The 26,694-nt window shown below is 39.1% G+C and overlaps 1 protein-coding gene across 4 annotated transcripts in view; it reads right to left on the bottom strand.

The window, feature by feature from the left end:
• gpm6ab (glycoprotein M6Ab) overlaps positions 1-26,694 on the bottom strand; it is a 58,940-nt gene that overhangs the window by 20,374 nt on the left and 11,872 nt on the right. The window contains exon 1 of one of the 4 annotated variants that reach the window (XM_079897622.1): positions 16,357-16,823. The exons of 2 other annotated variants lie outside the window; for them this stretch is intronic. In XM_079897622.1, the coding sequence (XP_079753748.1) occupies positions 16,357-16,393 (37 nt within the window). In that variant the 5' untranslated portion in view covers positions 16,394-16,823. Of the gene's footprint in view, positions 1-16,356; positions 16,824-26,694 lie in introns of those variants that run through there. One more of the 4 variants, XM_079897623.1, reaches the window with a different exon arrangement.

The following is a 26,694-nucleotide window of genomic DNA, read 5'->3' as shown; positions in this document are numbered from 1 at the left end:
AGAGCTGTCTATTAGGACTCCTGACATCCCAAAGAGAAAAGGGCACATCAGACAGAAGGGTGACAGACAGACAGTGATGAAGAGAGAATCAAGAAGATATTGTAGACATTGGAGCATCACTGGACTGTGTGTCCATTTTAGCTGGCATAGGACACTGATGCATTCTAAGGACACTGATTTACTCTTTCAGTGTACAAAGTGGATTTCCACTGAATAAAAATAAACATTTCTTTTTTCGTGATGCATTTGTATTGGGAGGGGAAACCAACTAATAACAGTGATGCTATAGACCTTTTAAACTACATTTTCTAATAGCTTGACAATATCTCAAAATAATCTATTCGCAAACCACTTTTTCTCAACAAATACGTTGAGAAGTCAGATAAAACACATATATTTAATGCTCCTTTGTTGTAGTGAAATATAAGTTAAATGTTTTTTTGACTAGGTGTTTCTTGTTTTATTAGTTTTATTTAGAGTAAATTAATCTTTTAAAGTTTAATATTTTTACCTTAATCGAAAACCTTACTGTTTTTGTGCCAGCTAATGTGTTTGCAGAAATTAATTATATATACTAAATATAAATCAAAATGTGATTAATATCATTTAAAATATACATGCACTACCATTAAAAAGTTTTTGAATAAATTAATAATTTTATTCAGCAATGATGTATTAAATTTATTTATAATGTTGCAAAAGACTTCTATTTTAAATAAATGTTATTTTTAACTTTCTATTTATCAAATAACCCTTTAAAAATATATCATGGTTTCCACAAAAAATATTAAGCAGCTGTTTTCAAAATTGATAATAACAAGAAATGTTACTTGAGCACAACATTATTTCTAAAGAATCATGTGACACTGAAGACTGGGATAAAAACTGCTAAAGATTCAACTTTGCCATCATAGAAATAAATTACATTTTTAAAAATATATATTAATAGAAAATTCATTTTAAATAGTTATAATATTAGTAATGTAGGTAAACACAGACCAAACAACCAACAGGGTAACACTTTATTTCAATAGTCAAGTTAAGACATTCTACTAAGTAACTTTGCAACTACATGTCAACTAACTTTCATTAGAGTATTAGTAGACTGTCTTTAGACTGTCACTTTATGGTACCCCAACAGACCATATACTGACTATAAGTAGTTGACATGTAGTCAACATATTGACATGTAGTTGCAAAGTTACTTACAGTCAGTATAATGTCTGTTGGGGGACCATCACAATAAAGAGTTAGCAGATATTAAGCAGACGTCTACTAACCCTCTAACAACTGCTAGTTAACATGTAGTTGCAAGTTAGTTGGCATGTAGTTGAACAGTTACTTATAGTTAGTAGAATGTCTAAAGTGGACTATCGAAATGAAGTGTTACCCAAAACAGGCCTGGACTTAAGTGACTGACCAATTTCCAAAAAGGGCTTGATGAGAAATGTCCCACTTCCACTGTACAACAAGAAAGGGACTCCCTATCGACTCAACCCCCTGATCCATATCCCTCTCATTCATTTGCTCCATCTGCCTGACTCTTGTCAAACAGTAGTGAGAGGATTATGCCCTCCAGCCCACTGCCCAATGAGGTCAAAGGGTCAAAATTGTCTAATGGTTAGCTCTAGGAGGGACAGAAAAGAGCAGGAGTAAGCGTAAAGTGCTGAGCAGGTGGCTAATTAAAATACAAAGCAGCTTCTCCCATTAACACCATTAGGACTCCAATCCAACTAATGTGAAAGCTTGAGGCACTTATGGAGGGAGTTAAATAACAAAGCATAGAAAACGTCTCAGTCTCCATAGAAATATAAATAAAATGAAACTACTACATTCTAGAATCAAACAGAAATGGAATAGATGGGTAGATTAGTGTGTGATTACAAGATATTATCTTATTTACTGACTTGAGTTTTATTTTTACCTACCCCATTTAATTACAATTTTAAACTAAATGGCCAGAAGTGCTTATTAAATATTCAATTTAAAAACCATGGGCTTTAATAGGCAGTTAGTCCATCCATTCCTACTATAACAGCTTTCACTGCTCTGAGAAGGCTTTCCACTTGATGTTGGAACATGACTGCAGGGATTTGCTCTCATTACAACACAAGACAATCAGTGAAGTCAATGGGTGATGGCCTGGCTTGCTGTCAGTAAGTCATTTCTTTATGGGACTTGCTTTGTTCACAGGTATGAGGAAAAAAGTAGTAAGTGCAACCGAAATAGCTCAACATGTTAATTAAAAGTGGACATCCATATAAGTTGGGCCATGTAGTGCATGTTAGCATTTAGCATCCCGCAGATTTCTGACCTGACTCGTGTGCGGGTTTAATCGACCCGTGACGTTACCATGCCAACCCAAGCAAATTCTGCTTCAGTGCAATGACCCACTTACTGTACGTCAACAAAATCACTGGGACAATGGAGAATCTGACACATCACACACAAAGAGAAAGAGAGAGAGAGAGAGAGAGAAAGCTCAAGGGTTACTAGTAAAGAATAAAAGGATGGAAACTCAGGAAATGAAGCTCCGGCTCTGGGTATTAGGGTTAGACTAACCGTCATGTATTCCATGATGATCAACTTCTACAAAAGCAGTGTCAGATCAGCACGCAAAAAAAAGAAAATAACAAATGCCTGGACTTGTTAAACTCTTTTACTCTTTACTGGAGAATGGGATGAAGAGAAAAAGAAAGTGATATAAGTGTAAATTGGTGGAAAGAAAAAAAAACTGAAAAAAAAACCCTGAAAAACAAAGAAAAATAGTAGTGGTATGAATGGAAGGGCAAACGTGACCGAATGTTTTTTGCTGTTAAAGTGTTTTTTGACCTGCTCAGAAGCTTTGTAATGCGGTTAATACGGTTTTAAGGGCGACTCCTGGAGATTCACACAGTAATACACAAAGACACTTACACTGTAATACGGCCTGGCAGGAGCATGTAACCAGTAGCCCCCCACCCTTTAAACAAGCTATAATTCAATTTCTGCCACAGTGTGCACATATTCAGTTCAGCGTGACCTCTTAAATAAATATAATCTCAGGCTACTTCTACGGTATGTTAACAATAAGCCCATTGGCATCAATTACCATAGCTTGGTTTGTTTGGCATCAGCTGAATACAGTCTCAACCATTCACAGAGTGGATCTGAGGCCAAGGTTTCTTTGATTTGGCAGAGCACCCTCATCCAGTCATGCATTTTCTGTGGTGAACAGTTATCCAAGACCTGGCAACCATTTTTTTAAGAGTGTCTACATTTGTTTGAGTGGGTAGGGATCAAAATTATGTTTGGTCTTGCTGCAAAAGGGCTTCAGGATGTTGAACATCCACAAGTGAATTCTACCATCAGCCAGCTTGCTGACTGGCTGAAATTAACGTGTTACCTTCAAGAAGAACATCACAGATACTGACATCCTAGGCATTTGATGAAAGACTAGAATGAGATCCTATCTAAAAGCTAAACAGTTTTATTGTGCTGCACTCTTTCTCAGTGTGCTTATTCATAATCATCTTCATAAATTCCAGAACTTTCAACATCAAGCAGAAAATTATGATTAAATTGTGTGTGTGAGTGCGGCCCCATCATCCCAGAGGGTCTGAGGCAATCGGATCAACCCTCAGCTGAGCCGCTCAGGCCAGACAGAAAGGAGGGGTTTTATGGTGGGTGTATGGTGGGGGAGGGGTGCCCAAGAGGAGAAAGTGGCACACACTCCCTCTCGCATTACCATACAATAGGCCTGGGACACCCATCTCATCATAACACCACCCTTATACAACATGGCTTTGTGTTAGTGATGAGCGCAGCCTGATAACATCACGTGTATGCAGTGTGTTCGCACTGGCTTATCACTAACTAATTAGAGAGAGTCAAAACAACATCTCAGATCAGATTCTGAGGTAAACAATCATCCCATCTCTTGGCTATTTGCGTAATTGTGTTTGCTCTAAACAAATAAGTTTAATTATAAGAACCAGCAACCTACAAAATGGCTGCATTCTAACACACTTGAAATCGGATTGTTTGTGTATGTGTGAGTGCTCCTGGAAGACTATTAAATAGCTTGTCTGGTAGAAACAATGAGGATTAATGAATTGTCTATCTGGGCCAAAAGAGAGATCAGCATGGCCCATCTCCTGATTCTGGAGAAATCTGTCATGCAGCCATAGTTGGAAGTGGAGCTGCAAAAAAAAAAAAAAAAGAAGAAGAAGAAGAAGAAGGAAAAAAATGTGCTGAATGGACTGACACATTTTTTAAACTGTCTATTAATTAATAGGGAATCATTAATTCGTATCCACAGTAATAGGTAAACTTTTGTTGCTTTTTTTCTATTAACATTTTTACAAACCAATTCAGTAGATCATCACGCTATCATTATGATGTAATTATTATTGCTGGAGGTGGATTGTTAAAATAGAAGAAAAGGCCTGGTAACATTGCATTTATCAGGGACTGTAGCCCCAGTTCCTTTTAAATTTTAACCCTCTATTGGCAAAATCTATTTGAATCATTTCATTAAATTAATATTGTTTTTATCTTTTAAAATACTTGCTCTTGGGACCAACTCTTTTGGTGTCTTGCTAATGGTTTTTGTTTCACTCATGAATGCAGGTAAATGTAAAATCAGACATTCATTTTGGTAGGGGTGTAAATTCACTTGTGTTCTTGATGCACTTTTTAAAAATCTATAACTTTAAAAGTTTAAGCATTTCAATCTTACTTTAAGTTACATTAAATGTTAGTAAATCAATGGAATAGGTCAAACATTTTAAACCGCTTAAATTAATGCTTTGTTAAAGTAGTGTTACATACAACAGATAAAACAGTATATTACAGGTATCATTGTTTAGTTAATTCGTTACATTTAACAATGTTAAATATACTTTTTCTCAGCACTCAAAGCGCTTAATATAGTTAAGCTAGTTGGAAACCTGGCATGCAGAAAGCTCTTGGTTCAATAAGCAGTCTGAAGTATTTTGCCTTTCTTTTTCCTCCATATGCATTAGGAGACATATTTTAAAGCAAGGGTAGACAATTTCAGAGAGGCTAGCAATAGCAAGCTAGCTTGGAAAGCATAAGATCCCACCCTCCCTTCAAGGAGCATTCGGACCGGATGCAATGATTGGATGAAATTTTGTTTGGTCCTGTGACTTCCACATAAGATATATATACATTTTAATATTTAGACCACTTCTATTTATTGATTGCTATCAGAATGTGAAGAGAGTGTCAACCAGTATAACAAAAAGTGTTTATAAAACAAATTGCCTACCCTCCCTTTAAAGGAACACTCCACCGTTTTTTCATATTAAACTATGTTATTCCCTTAACTAAGACGAGTTGATACATACCTCTCTCGTCTCAGTGCGTGCACTCAATCGCTCTGGCGCGCGGCGACACTTTGATAGCACTTAGCTTAGCCCAGTTCATTCATTAGGGACCAAACAGAGATGAAGTTAGAAGCGACCAAACACCTCCACGTTTTCCCTATTTAAATACAGTTACACGAGTAGTTACACGACCAAGTATGGTGACACAAAATAAAACGTGACACTTTTCTAAGTGGTTAAAATGGATAACTATAATGTATGGCGGAATAGCACTTGGGAGCACTTCGACTCGGCGCAGTAAAAAGTCACGCCTGAAAAATCCTCTCCCTCTCACTTCTGTCATTAGAACCAACGTGACTTTTTACTGCGCCGAGTCGAAGTGCTCCCGAGTCCAAAGTGCTATTCCGCCATACATTATAGTTATCCTTTTTACCCACTTAGAAAAGCGCCACGTTTTATTTTGTGTCACCATACTTGGTCGTGTAACTACTCGTGTAACTGTATTTAAATAGGGAAAACGTAGAGGGGTTTGGTCGCTTCTAACTTCATCTCTGTTTGGTCCCTAATGAATGAACTGGGCTAAGCTAAGTGCTATCAAAGTGTCGCCGCGCGCCAGAGCGATTGAGTGCACGCACTGAGACGAGAGAGGTATGTATCAACTTGTCTTAGTTAAGGGAATAACATAGTTTAATATGAAAAACGGTGGAGTGTTTCTTTAAGAATTACATTGATGCATTTCAAATATAAATAGCCTACTCATTTTCTTTGTCAATTCAGAACAGTACATTGTGAGGATTATCCTGTAGTTAATTTAATAAATGTATATTTATATTAAAAGTAACTTTTAAGTACATAAAATTATCTGTTCACCATGAAAGAGGATTCAACCATGTACTGTGGATAGCTCCACTCTCCACTGTATTGCATGTAACATTGGCCGTCAATGAAATCATAGTAATCACTGTTCCCTCAAGCAATAAACAACACTGTCCCTGGTTCTACCGCTTTCTCTAAATGTCCATTTTCTGCCCTTAGACCCTGCAGATCCTTCAATTGCCCATCCTACACTTTTATTCCCTGATCTGTCTGTTTACAGAAGAAGTTTGAAGATAGTGAGACATTGAGACAGGAATTATCATTTCAATACACTGTATAATGGATTACAAAAAACTACCAAATTCTGAAAATATATTTGCCATCCAGTCTGCTGTGTGTGTGTGTGTTTCCCCCCAACTTGTTTGTATTCATTTCTTTAATGCTGTTGAGGATCTTCTGAGGGCTGAGCTTGCTGTGTGACTGCTCAGTGATTCTAATTGGGTGTCAGCATTGGTGTAAGAGCGGGTGATTACAGCTGACAGTACATCTGCCAAGCCCTTTGAAGCTCTATACAGCAACCATGATCTGGGATGCACAGACCTATAAAAATTCAGGCTGGATCTCTACAGGAAGTGCAAAATCTGTGGCTTTGCGATGCCATGATGATCAGAATACTGTCTAGACAGACTGTATCTACTTAAATAAGAGTGAAAGTTATAAACTGATAATGAGCAAGTGTCATGCCTGTCATGTTTTATTCCAGAAGGACCTGAAATTGTTTTTTGGTAGATGCAGCATATGGGGACATTTATTCACTTTGGAGTGTGTAAAGCACAAGATATTCAAATGTTTGCGTATATCATGCAATCATGTGCTGACTTGTATTTATATTGTTGTTTGTCAGTTACAGTCTCACAAAATTGACAATTATGTTGTGAGGTAGATTGTCAATGCTCACCATAGATCATTAAAAAAAATGGTTTATAGTATAAAGTTGACCAAATGAAATAAAATGAGAGAGAGGACCTGCAAAATCACTTGTGATACAGCTGTATATGTATGTGATATAAAATGCATATAAACAAAACAAACTAATTCAAAAAGTAAACAATTTAAATCAATGGAACTCTAGAGGGAGAAGGAGAGAAATGCTGTGTGTAATAAGGACGAAGTAGTACTCTGTTTTAGCATATGCCTGTTTTACACTGAGGTTGAGGATAGTATTAAACAGCTTTTCTCTTTCTTGTCAAAGGTGATATATATTGTGAGTGAGTGGTACTACACAATGTGGCAATGTTAGATCATGTTTGCAGAAACTTTACAAGTTACAGTAAGACTGTGTGGATTGGAATGATTATCTGTGCATATAAATCAGTAAACTTGAACTTTAATGGTCGAAGGTCATATCAACCCCAACATCTGTAAATGTTTCTACAATCAAAATACCATCATTACAAGTATCCCTGTTTGCTGTATCAACTAGGATTAAACTGCTATATGGCCAATATTCTAGCTGTGGTTATATGGAAGCTGCCATTCGGTTATATTCCTGATGCACAGGCTTGTCGGTTGACCACTGGCCACAAAAAGGCAAAATATTACTAAGGCAAAATATGAATGCAGAACTCAAGAACAACAACAAAAATAACTCTATGCTGTATGGAGCCACAATTCTGATTTAGAACCTATATGACGGAGAGTGACAATAGCATAATGCAATATTTAAAAAATTTGAAATGTAAAAAAATAACAAACAAATTATGTACATGTATTTACAGTATGTATTGTCAAAACGTCTCGGGTTACGACTGTAACCCTTGTTCCCTGAGAAAGGGAACGAGAACTGCATTAAATGACACTTTGGGGGAACGCCCCTCAGCGTAGCGCCTCTGAAGTATGAATGAAACTAAGCCAATCCCGATTGGTGTTGCGTCATGTAGTAACGTGTGATGGCATAAGCAGAAGCTACAAAAGGATGCCGGCGCACAACAGAGTTAGTTTCTGTGATGAAGCAAGCGCTCCCAGGCAGGGGAAGGCGTGGCGAAGGGATGCAGTTCTCGGTCCCTTTCTCAGGGAACAAGGGTTACAGTCGTAACCCGAGACGTTCCCTTTCGAGGGAACTCGAACTGCGTCGAATGACACTTTGGGGGAATGAGTACCCACTATGCTGTAACAAGTTAGCTCAAAGGGTAAATATTAATAATAACTCATAATTATCAATTATGATTAATTATTAATATTTGGGTCAGTTAATTGGATTAACTAAGGTAAGGTTACAATTTTCTTCTGAGTTGAATTGAAGGAAAGACAGTCTGACTCCTTTGGAAGCAGGCGGTAGTCATGGTCTGCTGGGGCCCTTGGGGGGGGGGCCCTTGGTGAGCCCTCACAGGATCAACCTGAAGAAGCAGCAGTTGAGGCCAGAAGAGAAGAGAGAGATCACTGTGAATTTGTCTCTAATAAAGCCTGAGAAAGGCCCCACCTCTCCGGGTTTGCTTGACCAATGAGAAGGGTGAAATTTCCAAGCGGGAAAATTCCTCTGTGGTTGATTTATGAATCTTTGTTCTAAGCGTGCTCATTTGCATGTGCAGCTGGATTGGTTTCTGATGAAGAAACTAAGAAAGATTCTTGTAACACTAATATGTTGCGCAGCTATCGGCATATCATGTACACAATCATTTCGATCTTCAAAGTACCAATTTATAGAGACCAAACATGGTATAGTTGAGGTTACATTGACCGTTGGTTCTATAATAAAATACATAGTATCAAAGAGATAATAGCATCAACAGGTAATAGTATTAAAAGACAGTAAATAATTCACAAAATGTTCTGGAATGCATGTTAATTTCATGTTAATCAGTTCATCGATAAATGAATGCAGGAAAGTCTGTTCTAATGTCTGTAGGTCTTGTGGCAGGGGCCCTGTTCACATTGCTAACAGTCATAAAACCAACTTATCTGATCGTGGTTTTAAATATCATTTGTTAAACTATAACAAATACTTGTGTCTGACTTGTCTCAGTCGTTACAATGACACAACGAGCCCTGCCTGTCCCAGTGTGAAGCTGCGCACAGGCACACTTAGGACGAGAGCACAAGGATGCCAGGTATAGATGGAATGTCCAGGCTATAAAATCTATTGAAAGTGTGAGGGTGGCCCATCCTGCTGCATCGCAGACTTCTTGGATCAGGGCCCCTGAGAGGAGGGCTCTGGAGGACGCCATGCCTCTGGTCGAATGAGCCCTCTCGGCCAAAGGTGAAGGCAAATTGCGCACCTGGTAGGCCATAGATGTGGACTTTCCAGTTGCTAATGGTCTGTTTGGAAGCAGGAAGCCCCTTCTTGGGTGACCCAAAACATACTAGCAACTGCTCTGACTTCCGCCATGAAGACGACCTCTGAATATATAATTTAAGAGCTCTGACAGGGCAGAGCAGATTAAGTCTCTCCTCATCCGCCATCATGTGAGGTGGAGAATGAAAAGCCTGCAGAACCGAAGGCCGTGCCACATTCGATGGCACCTTGGGCAAATAGCCTGGCCTGGGATGTAGGATGGCTTTAATGTCGCCTGGAGCAAACTCCAGGCACCCATTGGATATAGAGAGCGCCTGGAGATCTTATACCCTCCTCAAAGAAGTAATGGCCAACAAAAAAGCCACCTATAGGGAAAGGTTCTTGGCCTCAGCCGACTCCAAGCGGTTCGAAGGGGGCCTCAACCAACCCTTCGAGAACCACTGCCAGGTCCCAAGTGGGAACCCTGGTACGAGCCGCAGGTCTAATCCTCCAAGCCCCACAGAGGAAACGTACGACCAACTGCTGTCTCCCCAGAGGCCCATCACTCAGAGGAGCATGGAAAGCCGAAATGGCAGCCACGTACACATTGAGTGTGGACGGGGTAAGACCAGCCGAGAAGCGATCTTGGAGGAACTCCAGCACTGAAGCCACTGGGCAGTTAACTGGGTCCACCTCACGCTCTGTACACCATACGGTGAAAACATTCCATTTTAGGCCGTACAATTTCCTCGTGGAGGGAGCTCTAGAGCTAAGTATGGTCTCCACTACTCCTGCTGACAGGCCAGCCTCTCGGTACTGTGCCCCCTCAGGGGCCAGACCCACAGTTTCCATAGTTCGGGCCGAGGGTGAAATATTGAGCCCTCTGCCTCTGTCAGCATGTCCCTCCTGATGGGAATCTCCCATGGAGGGCCGTCCAGGAGCGATATTATGTCTGAGAACCATACTCGGGCCGGCCACAATGGGGCTACCAACAGTAGGCTGATCCCGTCACGACAGACCCTCTCTAGAACTCCCGGGAGCAGAGCGATAGGGGGAAAAGCGTACAGACGCAGCCTCGGCCAAGTCTGCACCATGGGGCTGGATGTGTGAGTGAGAACCACAGTGGACAGTGGGTCATCTCTCGAGATGTGAATAGATCCACTTCCACTGAGCCGAACCTCTGACATATTGACTCCACCACCTCGGGGTGGTGCCACTTATCTGCGCGTAACCCTGATCATGCGGAATGGGTTTCCCTTTGGGGAGAACCCCTTGGTTTTCAACCACCACTGCAGGGGCCTCTTGTGCAGGAGACCGAATGGAATGATGTTGGATGCCGCTGCCATGAGCCCCAACACTCTCTGAAAATGTCTTACAGTGATGGCTTGGACTAGCTTTATTCTGGTCACCGTGACCAGGATGGATTTGATCTGTGCTGGAGACAATTGTGCCTGCATCGTGACCGAGACCCACACCACTCCCAGGAATGTGGTTCTTTGGGCTGGTGCCAACACGCTTTTTTTCGTGTTGAGTCTCAACCCCAGACTCTGGATGTGGGCAAGGACGACATCTCGATGCCGAACTGCCAGCTCTTGTGACTGGGCCAGAATCAGCCAGTCGTCTATATAGTTGAGCACCCTGATACCCTGAAGCCTCAGCGGTGCTAGAGCTGCATCCATACATTTGGTAAATGTGCGAGGGGAGAGAGCTAGGCCGAACGGAAGAACCCGATATTGGTACGCTTCACCCCCGAAAGCGAACCTCAGGAACTTCCTGTGAGATGGAAGGATGGAAATGTGGAAGTATGCGTCCTTCAGATCTATCGTGACAAACCAATCCTCAGATTGAATTTGGTTCACGATAATGGGAATAGTGAGCATCTTGAACCTGAACCTCCTCAGAGACCGATTCAGGTGCCTGAGATCTATTATTGGACACAACCCCCCATCCTTCTTGGGAACTATGAAGTAGCGGCTGTAAAACCCGGACTCCCTGTCCGGCAGAAGAATACGTTCTATAGCCTCCTTTACCAGCAGGGAGTTTACTTCTTGTTCCAATACCCGACCCTGCTCTGGGTCGACTACAGTCCAGACCACCCCGTTGAACTTTGGTGGGCGGAAACCGAACTGCAGTCTGTACCCCTTTTGAATGGTACACAGGGCCCAAGGAGAAATATTCGTGAGATTTTTCCATGCATCGAAATATTCTACTAAGGGAACCTCTCGAGGCTGGCTACGGGTATCAATAGGGATTCGTTCTCGGCCCCCTGAAGCGGATCTCAGCGATTGGCTTAGTTTCATTCATACTTCAGAGGCGTTACGCTGAGGGGCGTTCCCCCAAAGTGTCATTCGACGCAGTTCGAGTTCCCTCGAAAGGGAACTCCCTGCAGCAGTGAATGAATCAGTGAAACATTTAAGAAATATGTTTTTTTTAAGACAATATTATCTGCTAGATGCTTTTTTACTAACCCCTTCTTTTTTATGACCTCACATTGCTCTCTTTCTTACACACTGAGCTACAATGAAAGTATTTAGACACATATAGCTGTAATTATATATATATATATATAATGATTGACAGCTTTATGAAGTACCTGAAATCACAATACCATTAGCATGACTTCATGCAAAAAAGAGGTTTGACAGTATAAAAATAGAGTAGAGACAGATGGCATAAAATTGCCCAGCAGGCTGAGACCACATTTTCTCTGAATCTTCTCTGAACAATTCCAGAACCCTTTTACATCACTTGCATTATTCATGAGCAAGGTTTTCCTTGTTAAAAAAAAAAAAAAAAAAAAGTGTGCTGGTGTTGTTTGATGGCACTGACTTAAAAACCCACAGGTCAAGTACTTCTCTAGAGCAGTCACAACATTAGCCTCTGATGGAAAGAGAGCATGTTTATAGCCTATAAATCCCATAAAAGTGTCCTTGCTGACATCTAAACATTTAAAGTCCCCATGTAGTCAATAATTGTATCCCTCAAAACTCATCTTTGATCACCAAAAAGACACATTTAAGCTTTTTTCCTTGAAAAAAAAAAATTAAAATAGCTTGAATGCACTGTAACACACAGCCTCATTTAGTATACGCGGTTTGACGAAAATGCAAATTAGCCCCACCTCCACTCACTCACACCAGCTCAGAGATCCACTCGTTGATGATCACACATTGACGTGATTGGTTACAAGGTAGTTTGTGACGTCAGAAACACCAGCGATTTTCAAACCGTGTTTTTGAGACTGTCTTTGGTTCACTGCAGTTTTAAGTAGAAAATACTCAATAATGGTGTAGCTGACTTATGCATTTGCACATGGTTTTTCTTAAACCATATTAAAAACACCACATAGACATATAAACAATATTAAAAACTTGATTTTCACCACAGGGCGACTTTAAACGTAAAGCATCTCATAAGTGACCACAAACCTGAAAAATAAAGGCAAGGAATTTAAAAAAAAAATTTAAAACATATTTTAAAACGATTGAACTGAGAATTTATTAATTTCCATGTCTTGTCCAGGGTTGGAAATCTATTTGGAATTCCCCATGACTGTAGGATCCCTGTACATAATTAGCAGATTAATTCATGAATTTCACCTTTCTAACTAAACCTGTAAAATCAATAAAGCCGAACAAAAGCTTTGATCAGATAATTGGCCTCTATTATGTTGTAAGCAGTTGCTGCCATGCTTGTTGAAACCAGACACTCTGACAAAGCTTATTGGCTTGATTACACTAGTGTTCATCAAAATCATTTAATTGTATTTCACACATACTGAAATGGATGTAGTGTCAGTTTAATAGCTTTAAGGCACACTGCTGGGTTGTTTCAAGAAGAGAATAGTATGTCACAACAAGGCATTATTAAGTCATTCTTGTTACAGTTTTTTGAGTGCCCTGAAAAATAAATGTAGTTTGCAATAATAATCTAAAAGGCTAAAAAGCAAACAGGTTTGACTGAAGCATCCAACAGGCGCACAATATAATGAAACATGAAATGTTTAAACTGAAACAGCCCAGGACATAATTCAAAGAGTTTCCAGCCCAGAGGACATCATTTATCAAGAGGCAGGAAGAAGCGACATATTTCGAATGAGCACACAGAGCTATCATATTTTTGAAGTGGCAAAGAAAAAAGCAACAAAAGAAGCAAAAGATCAATAGTACACAGAGAATCTCACTCTGAATCCTACTTCAAAGTCCTTATTTTTCTGTCACTGACTGATTATCTTTCTGAAAGTGAAAACAAATCTTCAGTTCTATGACATCATGTCTTTTAAAAAAAACAAAAAAACAAGCAAACACATTTTTAAATTGTCAGTATCTGAATTATGTTTTTTGAGTATTTCCTCAGAATCTGTTGGAACATGAACATACACTCTGGTTTAAATACACCCTAGATTATTTAAAGCAATGAACTTTGGGCCATCTATGATAATCAAAATTAGGACAAACCAAAATGATTTTCTTTAGGAGAACATAAAATGAAATTTAAGACTTAAATTCTCTCAAAACTGCATTCAAAGGCCGTATTTATATCATAACAGAGAGTTATTGGATATCCTGTTCTGACTGACACTGTGACCTATTCACTAAGACCTTATGAAACATGATTTATCCAATCTGCTGCTTCACAACAATGCCTAAATAATGTTAGTAAGCATATGAATCCGCAAATCAAAGCGCAGAGAATCGATTTCCCTTCTACATTAGAGTCTATGCAGTTAATGAGAGAGTTTGAATGATGGCTGCGGAGAAAGAACGAGGCAACCCTGAGTATTTAATTTTGCTATGCACTGTAGCATGTCCCAAGAACAAGATCAGCACCGTTTCCATCTAAAATCTGGCTGCAGGTCAAGCAAAGGCTTAATCTATGCACTCATAGGAGTGTAATTACTTTTTTTGATTTATGACTTCAAGAAGTTTTGTATCCAATACCAATGATGCCATGGTTCTAATGATATGCTACAGTGGTACAATTCTACATTTCAATGAAAATCATATTATGGCCATGGTTTCAGTCTCAACAAGCCATGCACACACATAGGCTACAGTACAGACACAAAAACTCATAATTTTATCCAATGGAAGTGCATGGCTTGGTGGTGACGGTAGCTTATCTTCCTGCTGATCCACTTATGGACACTAAAGATGAGAATTAATCCAGAGCTCTCTGCCATCTGCTGAAGATGAATGATTTATATATCTTAACCCCCAAAACCAGCCAGTTTTCATGTGCCTGTGTTATAATCAAACTGTTCACATCAGCTTTGATATTTTGTCTGATGAAATCTTCAAGTCTACTCCTCTTAATTGATTTGCATGTTCCTTCTCTCTTGCCACCCCATAACTACTTCAACACACTAATTATTAAATTATATCTTTATTCCCAGTGAGAACAAGACATTAAGAAGGAAGAGACCATCAGCAATGAGGACTGGAAATTCATTCACAGAGAGAGAGAGAGAGAGAGAGAGAGAGAGAGAGAGAGAGAGAGAGAGAGAGAGAGAGAGAGAGAGAGAGAGAGAGAGAGAGAGATGGACCGGGTCTGAGAGAATCCCTCACTGTCCGTCCCCATGGGTAGTCTTTAAACACTTATTGCGAAGTGGTTCCTCACATGAGTGAAGTGGAAATAATTGATTTTCAAAGGAAATGCTGAAGGACTGCACATCTGTTGAGCAGCTTCTGTGGGCTGTATGTATGTGTAAAGCATTTCATTGTGGGTGTTCACATTGATAGCCAAGACCAGCATCAGCAGAAACCAACGCACATTCTATTTAAAGTCTATGTGAATTGAATTCAAACTCTCTCATATCAAGCCTTACGCAACCTAGATTGTTCAGACACATGGCATTTTGATCAACAGCTGGTCATAGTTTGTTTTCTGAGAGGAGTTACAAGGCAGAGGTATGCAGTATGGGTTAAAAAGAGATAATTCTGCATGCTCAGTGACGCCCTGATTTCTTTTCTCTCTTGCCCCAGCCTCTTTCTCTCTCTCTCTCAATCAGAAGTGGGTCAGTTATGGCAGTGCCGTTACTTAAAGAAGAGCTGCGGTTGCTCATATAGCACCATTTTGATGACACATATCCACTCATGCCATAGCAGCCGGCCTTATTCTTTTAACTCCCCACAGCCCCACCTTATATTTGCCAACCATTTTTCTTCCAGCACGTCCAACTACAGCAATAATATAAAAATGAAAGCAAGAGAGTGGGCGTGTGAGTGGGAGAATCATTGTGGGGGGCATATTTAAGACTAAACAAAGCATCTTCATCAGAAAAATCTGAAACCTCCTCTCACCTGTAAATAAATTCAATGCATTTTTAATAAATCCAAATCAACATTCCTGCATTTAGCATGTTCTCATAACTCATTGTAATACATGCAGCAAGGCACCCTCTCTCACATGCCTCCCAACCCAAACACATCACAAAAGCTGCAGCTTTAAATCAGATGAGTGACAATCGTATAAAGTAAACAGTTTAAGAGACAAAGGCGGTGAACAGCCACACTAATCTAATCTGACCCGAGTACTGTTTTGTAATGGCTGCATTGTCGTGATAACCAGAGCAGCCCAATGATAGAAAGAAAGAAAGAAAGAGCGGGAGAAAGAAAAGAGAGCGGTGACAAATCCTCATTATCCATTAAGACAAGCACAAAACGCATGAGACAAACGAGCGCACTGACAATGGTCATTTCCATAGACCGAGCAGTGCATTTGAACCCCCACCAGCCCCAATTAACAGAACCACTGATCGTTATCAAAATCACTGCAAATTGTGCTGCAGCCTTTAAAAATACAAGTAATAAAACGTCATAAAAGTAATCAGTGGCAGTAACCATCAATAGTTTTAACACGTTATGCTATGCATTAACACAAAGACAAGCGCGCATGATAAAATGGGGAGATGGAAGGGAAAGCAATATAACACAATACCTTTCTGTGTCTGTCCCTCTTCCATGTTCTCTTCCATGGTGGTTCAAAGCGCGATTATAGAAGTGGATGAAATGTAACAATGCCTATAGCGGTCAAGTGGATGAGCGACTGTGCGCGCGGTGGCGAGATTGAGCGCGTGCGTGTGCGTGCGTGCGTGCGTGCGGTGGCTTTGTAAGGGACTCCTCTTCTCCACCGCAGATATCACTCAACACGATCTTCAGCTGTTTCTCTCAAACGCTGTCCATTTCCAAAGAAAACTTGCGGGTTTTCAAATCGGGATATAATTTCCAATTTTTCCTTTCGCTGGCTTCACATTAGAGACGCGTGATTATCTTTAGGATTGTTGATTCTGATCATGAGAGATTTGAGACACTTTAAACATTGGTAATGCAGGTGTTTTGAACAACTGAGCTCTATTCTATAGCGCGGATGAAAAATGCACCGCATTGAAAACAACTCCCCGCACTAACAGATGGATGGGTGTATCCTAGAAACCAGCAGGGCCCCCCTCCCTTCGTCATGAACACTCCAACATACACGCGCGCACGCACACACCATACCGTGGTCTCTATGTCTTCCTGAGGACAGAAGTGTGTGTTTATTTGACTTGGCTTGATATATACATTTAATCTATCCTGAAATGAAATTTGTATATTTTTGACTTGATGGGTTCAAACTATAGGAAAGATTGCAGCTTTCCAACGAATACAGGCAAGTGTTTTGTCTTTGTACCCCACGACATAAAGAAAGCTCATGCCTTCATTGATACTAAATCAGAAATGTGTTTTTTTTTGTTTTTTTTACTATACTTAATATCATCACTGATAATGCCCATTGTTACAATTATGTTGAGTTACAGCATGAGACAACTTTATCTCACATTTATTTTTTTAAATTGTAGCCTACCATTAATAGCAGCAGCATTAATCAGATATTGGGATCTTGACACAAATGGATCAGTTTTTTTTTTATCTCATCAAAAAATGCATTAACAAAAACACTGCTTTATCACTCACTCACTACTACCCCTAAAACCAACTTTCTTCAGACCATACCTTGTTAATCAATTTGTGTGTGTGTATGTGGATTTGTAGAGATAACATGAACCTAACTGGCAAAGATTAAAATTTGATTGTAGTAGCAAATACATGTTATGTTAATCACAATGATGAAAATGTAATTAAAATATTCCAAATGTACTGAATTACACAATACAGTAGACAAGTCATGACGTATCATGGCACAGCAGTGGGTTTTCGATGTCACCTCCAGCTGTTCTGTTCAGTGTCTCTAAGAACGTCTCGGTTACGTATGTAACCTTAGTCCCCCGAAGAGGGAACGAGACGCTGCGTCGAAACCATGTGGGAACGGCCTGTGTGATTGCGTCGTGATTAGAGCCGAGGTCAAGGTCGTAGAATCTCATGAATGTGTGTGGTGAGGACCAGCCTGCCGCATCACAAATATCTTGGAGAAAAACTCGTGACAATAATGCTTTGGAGCAGCCATACTGCTAGTAGAGTGGGCCCGTACAGTCAAAAGTGAAGGCTGACCAGCCGACACATAAGCAAGTGAAATGGCCTCGACCACCCACTTGCTCATCCTCTCCTTAGATGCTGGGCATCCCTTTCTGGGTGACCCAAGGCAAACGAACAACTGTTCAGATTTCCTCCACAGGACAGCTCTGTGGACATGAGCATCTAAGGCCCTAACTGGGCAGAGCAGATTTAGGAAACGGGTTACTAGAGGGTGTCTCATCAAAGACACAACATGAAAACGGACGTGGTAAGCAGCTAAGGCCGCCACGTACACCTTTAGTGTGGAGGGGGATAACCTTGCGGAGAAGTGCTCCTGCAGGAACTCCTGCACTGCACCAGTTAACTGGGTCCAGCTGGTGTTCTCCGCACCAGGAAGTGAATAATCTCCACTTCAAGGTGTAGAGTTTCCTCGTTGAGGGAGCTCTGGAGTGGAGGATGGACTCAACAACCTCGGTTGAAAGACCTGAACTCATCAGCTTTGCCCCCTCAGAGGCCAAGCCCACAGTTTCCACAATTCTGGGCGGGGCTGAAGGATCAACCTGCTCGCCTGAAGGGAAGGTCCCTCTTGAGCAGAATCTCCAAAGGAGAGCCGTCAAAGAGAGACACTAGGTCCGAGAACCATACTCGGGCAGGCCAGAACGGGGCTACTAACAGCAGACGGGCCACATCCCGGCAAACTCTCTCCAGAACTCCTAGGAGCAGAGAAATTGGGGGAAAGGCATACAGACACAGCCTCTGCCACCTCTGTACCATATGGTTTATGTAAGAGACCACCGATGTGTTGTCGGTACGAACAAACACATAATGGACCCTCAGTTCTGGGAGGAAGTTTTTCAGAGCTTGAAACGTATATACTGTAGGTGAAAATTCCTGCCTAGCAACTTCTAAAGACAGACAAAAACAGACACAGATTCACACACGGAGCACTTGCTAAAGACACAGAAGCTGACATTGTTTGGTTCAGGTGTGCTTTTTAGTTTCCTGGTCGATGACGTCACCCGCCTATGACGTTTTGTCACGCCATTGGACTGATTCCATAAGTGCCTCACGATGCAATCACGCAGGGGCGTTCCTACAGCGTTTCGACGCAGCGCTAGTTCCCTACAGCATCAATAGAACCTACAGGAACAAGAAAGAGCTCTAATGTGGAAATAAAGCAACTGGGCCGACCCATAACCCTCTATGGTATGCATTATGTTTTAACCATTAAATCTTTTTTTCAAATAGCTTACAAGTCAAAAAAGATTTTTGAAAAAAATATTAGGGAACGTAGGGAAACGTTGCTATATGGCAACGCTGTACCAGAATGGAAAATGGTAAAAAAAAAAAATATATATATATATATATGTTTTTCTTTTCTATTTAAATGCACTTTTTTCTTTGACATTTATAGATGTATATACTTGGAACTCATGCAAACCAAAAATAAGTAGATCCCTATCATTTAATCTATCATTCCCTATCATTTGGCTAACTCACTCTTATCACATGGAAGAGCTAACATATTATTGCTAAAAATATTGCTGTATTAATTTCTTGAAAAAAAAACAAAAAACAAAAAAAACAAGGAAATCCTGCACACTATCAGTACTTGCAAACGAGTATCAAAATTTTATTAGCAACGTTTCGGTCTCACGACCTTCATCAGGCATATGTATTAATTTACTGAAAAGAAGAAATCATTTTATTTATACATAAATACAACTATACTAATAAATAACTGCTATCATATTGTTGATGCTACTATCTATAAAATAATCCTAAAGGGGAAATAAATTACTGCAATTCCACTGTGGTACAGAGTTGCCATACGGCAACATACCTATTTTTCCATAGTGGTACAGTGTTGCCATATGGAAACATTAATATTTTCGTAATTTACAGTAAAACTATGTTAGACAAAGTTGATTTGTGAATAGAAATATCAAATTTACTTTATCAAATATGCTGCAAAAAAATCCCCCTTGAGAAGAGATGTTCTGAAATGAGGTTAATAGAGCAATTTCTGGAGCACTTCAACAGGTGTCTTCCAACACATTTGATAGGACTCACAAATTTGTATGTGTCTTTCTACGAGCACTTATACTTACACATAACATTACGTCCCTTATAGTTCACTTACTCACTGTTGTACAGTAATTCCACTTTACCGCACAACCAGCCATTTGCTTACTGATTAGCTGAAATTCTCACAAGGTATGAGTCATACATTGCAATATCAAAGCGTGACATTATATTCCTGTGAGAATTTGCCTCGCTAATGCTTCATATGTGGTAATTGTTTGTGAATTAAACTGTTTTGAATGCTATTTGCAGTTAGCTTATAAGAACTTCAATTTACTGCTGTATGCAAAGCATCTGAAAAAACACAATTTATTTAAAATGTATTTTTAAATAGGCTACATATATGCAATGTGATTGTAATATTTATCTTTTAAAAATTAAAACAGTTCAAACACATGATGTTACAGGAGAGTCAAAAATGGATGCTAGACAAGTCATTAACATGGACTACATGCTGCCAGCTGGCTTGAGTTATAAGTAGATTAGCTGAAATGCCTTGTTATCATAAAATTATTTCTCCAAACTGTAGTCAGTGCTGAGAATCATATAGATGTGCTGTGTGTTTTCTTAAGTTAATTGGGCTTTTCTTCTTTGTCAAACCACAATAAAGTGATTCATTATCTACAGTTAACTTATAACACTGGCCTGCAAATAAAACAATTGTTTAAATCTCTGTTAAATCAAAATTAGGCCTAAGTAATCTATAACGATTAGGCTTATTTGAAAAAAAAAAGCCATTCAACTGATTTCATTTATGTTCTTGTTGAGGTGTAGTAATCACTGATAATGCATCACCACATCTGCAATTACTACATTGATTACATCTGACTGTAACATTGACTTTCTTCAGGGAGACCGCTTCTTATGATATACTGCTGTCACCGGCCGTCAGTCTAAATGTAACAGCATGCAATGAGATTGATGTAGAGAGACCATCCTACAGTTATTCTATTCTCTGAGCTCCAATGCATTACATGTGCATATACAAAGTGTCTTCCAAATGCATCCAGACACATTTAAAATTTCCATATTTTGGTAAACTAATTTAGTTGATTTCTTTGCAAATAAATATGTCCCCTGTGTGAAAGTGTTTTTTTTTTTATAATAGGCACGTTTATTAGAAATAAAATGCCTTAAACTTCAAAACTGGAATAAGTATTCAGACTCCTTATTTAGCAATTTTGAGGATTCATTTTGCAAACATTGCAGCGGCAAGTTCTTTTCCGGGTATATTTCAACTAGCTTTGCACATCTGATTTTGGTCTTCTGCTGCTGAACAGCATATTCACAGCAATAGGTTCACTGTAGCTATAGTTTGATGTTGTTTAAAAGCTCTCCCATCCCTGCAAAGGACCTCTCCATCTTTGACAGTAATTGGGTTCATGGTCTCCTCAATGACCAAGACCTTGCTGTTTTGAATCAATACAAAAGTGAACAGCCGTGGGAAAGCTGTGGGAACAGTCTAGGGGTTTTCAAAACTTCCAATGTTTGGCATTTGAAGCCACTTTTTACTCTTTGAAATTTTTATTTCATGCCTTTTATATGGACAAGTGTGTGCCTTTCAATTTTTTATCCAAACAGATAAATGTCATAGGTGAGATAGGTGGCATTGTGGCAAACAGTCAAAGATATGCATTGTAGCTCAAATGATGCAAAATGAACCAAATCAAACCAAAACAAAACATTGTATAAATGCAAATATTGCTATCTATTTATATTCAATACCATGTTATTGTTCATATATTTCTGAAATCATCTGCAAGCTGAATAAATAAGCTTTCCAACTATTTGAAGATCTGGAATCTGAGGGTGCAAGAAAATCGAAACATTGAGAAAATCACCTTTAAAGTTGTCCATTTATGTTCGTGATTGTGCTGCATTCACTCACAAACATAAATGTTTATATATTTACGATAGGAAATTTACAAAATATCTTCATGGAACATGATGTTTACATAATACCCTAATGATTTTTGGCATAAAAGAAAAATCGATCATTTTGACCCATACAATGTATTGTTGGCTATTGCCACAAATATACCCGTGCGACTTATGACTGGTTTTGTGATCCAAGGTCACATATACATATATATACACACTTGAACATAACACATATTAGTTAATTATAGTATATGCTGAATAATTAAATCAAAATAAACTGCAAATGGTGTGAAAGACGAGTATCAAAAGGACAAGTGGCTTCTGGAGTGTTTTTAATGGTATGCATATTCAAATTACAAATACTGTTCACTGTGTACATCAACAGTGATTTTCACACCACTTCTACAACACAGCATCTGTATCTGCTACACCGTCACAACAGAGTTGGTTGAAATGTAATGTAAATAGATTTCACACAACATCTTTATCTGACTGCTCACTAAACTACACTAAGTGCAGAGCAAAAATAATGAAATGTTAACCTGTATAGGGTCTTGCTAGCAGCGCCAGCATCCAATCAGAACACCTCGAGCGAGTGAGGAAGTGACAGAATTGGGCCTGCGCATTCATTATAAAGAGTGGAGAACAGTCATTGTGTGATCCAGTCCAAGATATGGAGGAAGGGGACTATTAATGCCTACTGCCTGGTCTTTTGTGAGACAACATGCTGATAAGAGAGTCACTGTTCACTTTTTTTTTTTTTTTAAATAAATCAACACAGGATTACTGATTAAGAGCTGTGCCAAATCGACTGAGTACCGGCTGAGAAGAAAATTTTTACATCCTTGATACAACAATACACTTATTTCTAAATGCTTTGTAATTACAGCTTGAATGATTACAGATAAAACATTTATGAGATGACCTGCTTCCTATAGTTTATTTCTTCTGAAGTAGATGTCACACTGTGTGGTTGTACAGAGGCACACGACAATAGAGATCCAAAAATAAACAAACAGTCTAATTTAATTCACCATGGTACACTCAGAGAAAACAAGAAACACAACCATGTTAAACTCAGACAATGCAGGACAAAGAAATAGGAAAAACTCAGGGCTTATATTCAAACAGGGCAATCAATGTAAACAGAACAGGTGTGGGGACCCAATTAACAACCACAGAACAAACTAGTGGTGGGAAAATGAGAAAAAAGGTAACAGGAACTAGAATTAAACCAAAAAGTTTGTTTCTCTATCTTGGCGTGTGAGTGAGAAGCTGTGCTTTCTGCTTCCACCTTGCTGGGCTGCAGCCTGGTAATGATCAAAATGAATCGAACCAAAGCTCAAAGAAAGACTTCTCTGCACTTTCTACAGATATTCTTTCACTTTTATAATGCAATTTTATAACCTGTTTCACTTATACAGTAGCAAATAAAATCACTGCTTTCAACCAACTATGTGAAAATGGGTGCCTATATTGAGCAAATGTCAAATTTGTAATATAAAATTGATAATAAAATAACTATATTTGGGGGTGAATATTATATTTATATATGTTTTATTTACAACTAACTTTTGTATTCCTTTTATTTTAGACCCCTAATTCACCTCTACTAATATAGAGAGCATGAATGTATGACTCAAACCACAGAATCCAATTCATTAGTCTCACTACACACTGGACAAGATAGACTGCAATCATTCTCATTTGGCAACACAAATCAAATTTGACCATAACTCAGTCAATTAGTCCAGTATGCATAATAATCTTTAAAATCTGCTGTGATTGATTTTGTTTTGAGTGAAAGCGAGAGAGAGAACGAAAGAGGAGAGGAGGATCATGTAAGACACTAATCGGTTTTAATATGTCAAAGTTTCCCAAATGTATTCTTGTGTTGATTAGTTCCAGAAAGACCAAGAATAGGCTGCAATGAGGGAAAAATAATTGAAAACATTTAGATGAAATATATGGATGTGATCTTGCCTTCTTATTTAAAAAGTATATGCACATTTCATATTTCTAAACACAGTAGGCTAATTAAGTTCTCAATAATTTTTCTTTAAGATGGTGCCCAACCCCCCCCCCCCCCCCCCCCCCTCGTTTTTCAATATTCCGTACACTTGTTTCTAAAGCTGAGGATTCCCTTGATACTTAAAATAGCATGCAGAAAACAGGATTTAATACCCATTTAAAGCCCCCTCATCCTTCAATCTCTCTCTATTAAATACCTTCACTACATCTCCAATTTCAGAGGTGCAGATGCCATCTGGCTTTACACAAATGACAGTTCATTGAATTGTATGATGGGAGGAGCCATAAAAACTGCATGCGTGTCACAATGTTGATCCTGTTCCCAACACAATCACCTAGAGGAGAGGACTAAATGGATTTTTAATGCTGCAATAAATGTGTCGATCATTCATGCTAACTGACATATATTGATTTTCCCCTGGATGAGCTCATAGATACACCGGTAATTATTTAACGTTATGCCACTGCTCTTTAGCGCACATACAGTAAAACTGTTAATCCAGTATTAAACTAGTTATCATGCAAGTGATTCGCTGACTGAAACATAACTGATCATGTCACAGATTCTGTGTTTGAATATGTGCTAAAGGCTTAATGTGACTAAAGATGGTTAATTCTCTTTAAATGCCTTAGAATGGAGGACAATGGTATCACTGATGTGCCTGTGGTGACATAGTGTATAGTCACATGGACTGAAAGAAGCCAATTCTATTGATGACCTATTTCAACACACTGACAAATCGCTTAAGCCGCACACTTGCTTTAAACGAGCTCTCCAGACACACCAGGTATTTGCCACATGGCATTCCCATTATGCTGCGTTCCAGTGACGGGTAGGTACTATTCCACCACAGGTACAAACACACACATATAGTACATTATGGATTGATAGTATTGGTTCTAAGTTGACACCAAATTCTAATAACTGTACACTGATGATATTAAGTGGGTCTAAACATTATATTGTATTTCTTTTAATGAGTTCCTAAAAGGGCTGTTTTCTTCCCCAAATAGATTTTTCAGAATTACTGAACTTCCAACCCGATCTGATGAGAAAGCGTAGGCATTTTACAAGGTGGCAATGGCGTATGAATTTGAAGGATGTGATTTGTAAGAAAATCTACAATTAAGAAAAAAGTAAGCCTGAAGGTCCACCCCTAAACCTGTAAGTAGCCTATGGTGTAAGTATTTTTACGAATGCATACAAATAAGCCACCAATTCAGAAAAATGTAAGTTACAAGTTGCCATGAGGTTGTGTTGGAACTTGTAATCAACCAAACCTATAAAGGGGCTCTTACTGTTATGTTGCTGATTATGCATCATCTGATGTCCATAGTAATAATTCCACTACTAATGGCTCAGACTGCAGTTGTAATCAAAAGTTTTCAACCCCCATTGCAAATCACCTGACAACGAGGTGTATAACCAGCCACCAGCTTCTGGCAGTGTTTCTAAGTAATCTCAGCCCATTCCTCATGAGCAATGGCCTCCAGTTCAGTAATATTCTTAGCATGCTGCATCCGCCTTCTTCAAATCCCACAAGAGACTTCATATGGGGTTCAAGGCAGGTGACTGTGATGGCCACTGTAGAATCTTCCAGGACTTCTTCTGCAACTAAGCCTTAGCCACTTTTCTTGTGCTTTTGGGTCAGGTGTACGTCTTGGAGTTCTAGCATGGAAACCACATGCATTTAGTACGCGCCTTACTGTGCAAACCTCATTGCCTGTTGCTACCAAGTCCTGCTGCAGGTCTTTTGCAGTCATTCTATTGACTTTTCCTATTGCATTTTGAACATGCAGTCAAACGTGACACTCAACAAACCTTGCCAGTTCAGATATTTCATGTGTTCTAGTGTTCAAACACACCTGGTGCAATTAATGAAGCTCTTGATTATTTTCATCAGTTGTACTTGAGACAACACCTCTTTTGCAGATTTGAGCTGTTGTGAGGGATTCTATTCAGGGGGTTGAATAATATTGAGACTGCAGAAGTCATTAAAAGTTGCATTTTCAGTTGAATTTGGGGAAACCACTTGAAACATTTATTGTGTTGAGCTATTTCAATTATGTTTGCTGAACAGCTGAAAGCTGAAATTTTGCCAATAAACCTGATTTGCAATGGGGGTTGAATAATTTCGATTACAACTGTCTGTCTGCAGTCTAATGTCTCAGTAAAAATCCCAGAGACACACCAGGTGATAATGCCTATGACAGCTTATAATTCTCTATGTAAGTCTATAGTTAATGAAGGGAAAGTAAATTAAGTTTTGAGTAATTATGATTGAGATTTTGACCTTGGACAAGAGGGAACCAGACTGTTACCTGAATAATGGAGTCTCTACAAACTGTAAAAATCACCTGAGAGCTTCTTCCACTAAGCACCACACCCTGACCTGAATACTGAGTGTACATATAAGTATGTGTTTGCATAAAGTCAATGTTTACACATCATATACATGAGTTTGCAACATCTTTATTTCACAATACAAAAGCTCACTTTTTTGATTATAAGAATTAAGGTAATTAACAAATACAAATTTGTACTGAAGTATAGTGAACTGTTATAGACTAATTATAAAGATACATGAAATTAAAATGATTAACATTGTACACTGAGAAAAATTGTACATTGAAGATGGCATTAAACGGAAGTTGCGATAGTCTTTTCTTCACTATTGCGATCCTGGAAGGAGAAAAAAAAAATGTACGGCAGGATTTAATTTTGTCCATGGGAATTTGCTAAATTGTAGGAAGTTGGGCGTTGCTAACTAAATATATATATATATATATATATATATATATATATATATATATATATATATATATA

Source organism: Squalius cephalus (genome assembly GCF_949319135.1).
Source record: "Squalius cephalus genome assembly, chromosome: 2".
NCBI lineage: Eukaryota > Metazoa > Chordata > Actinopteri > Cypriniformes > Leuciscidae > Squalius > Squalius cephalus.
Note: the sequence above shows the minus strand (reverse complement) of the source record. Positions and strands in the feature narration are given on the sequence as shown.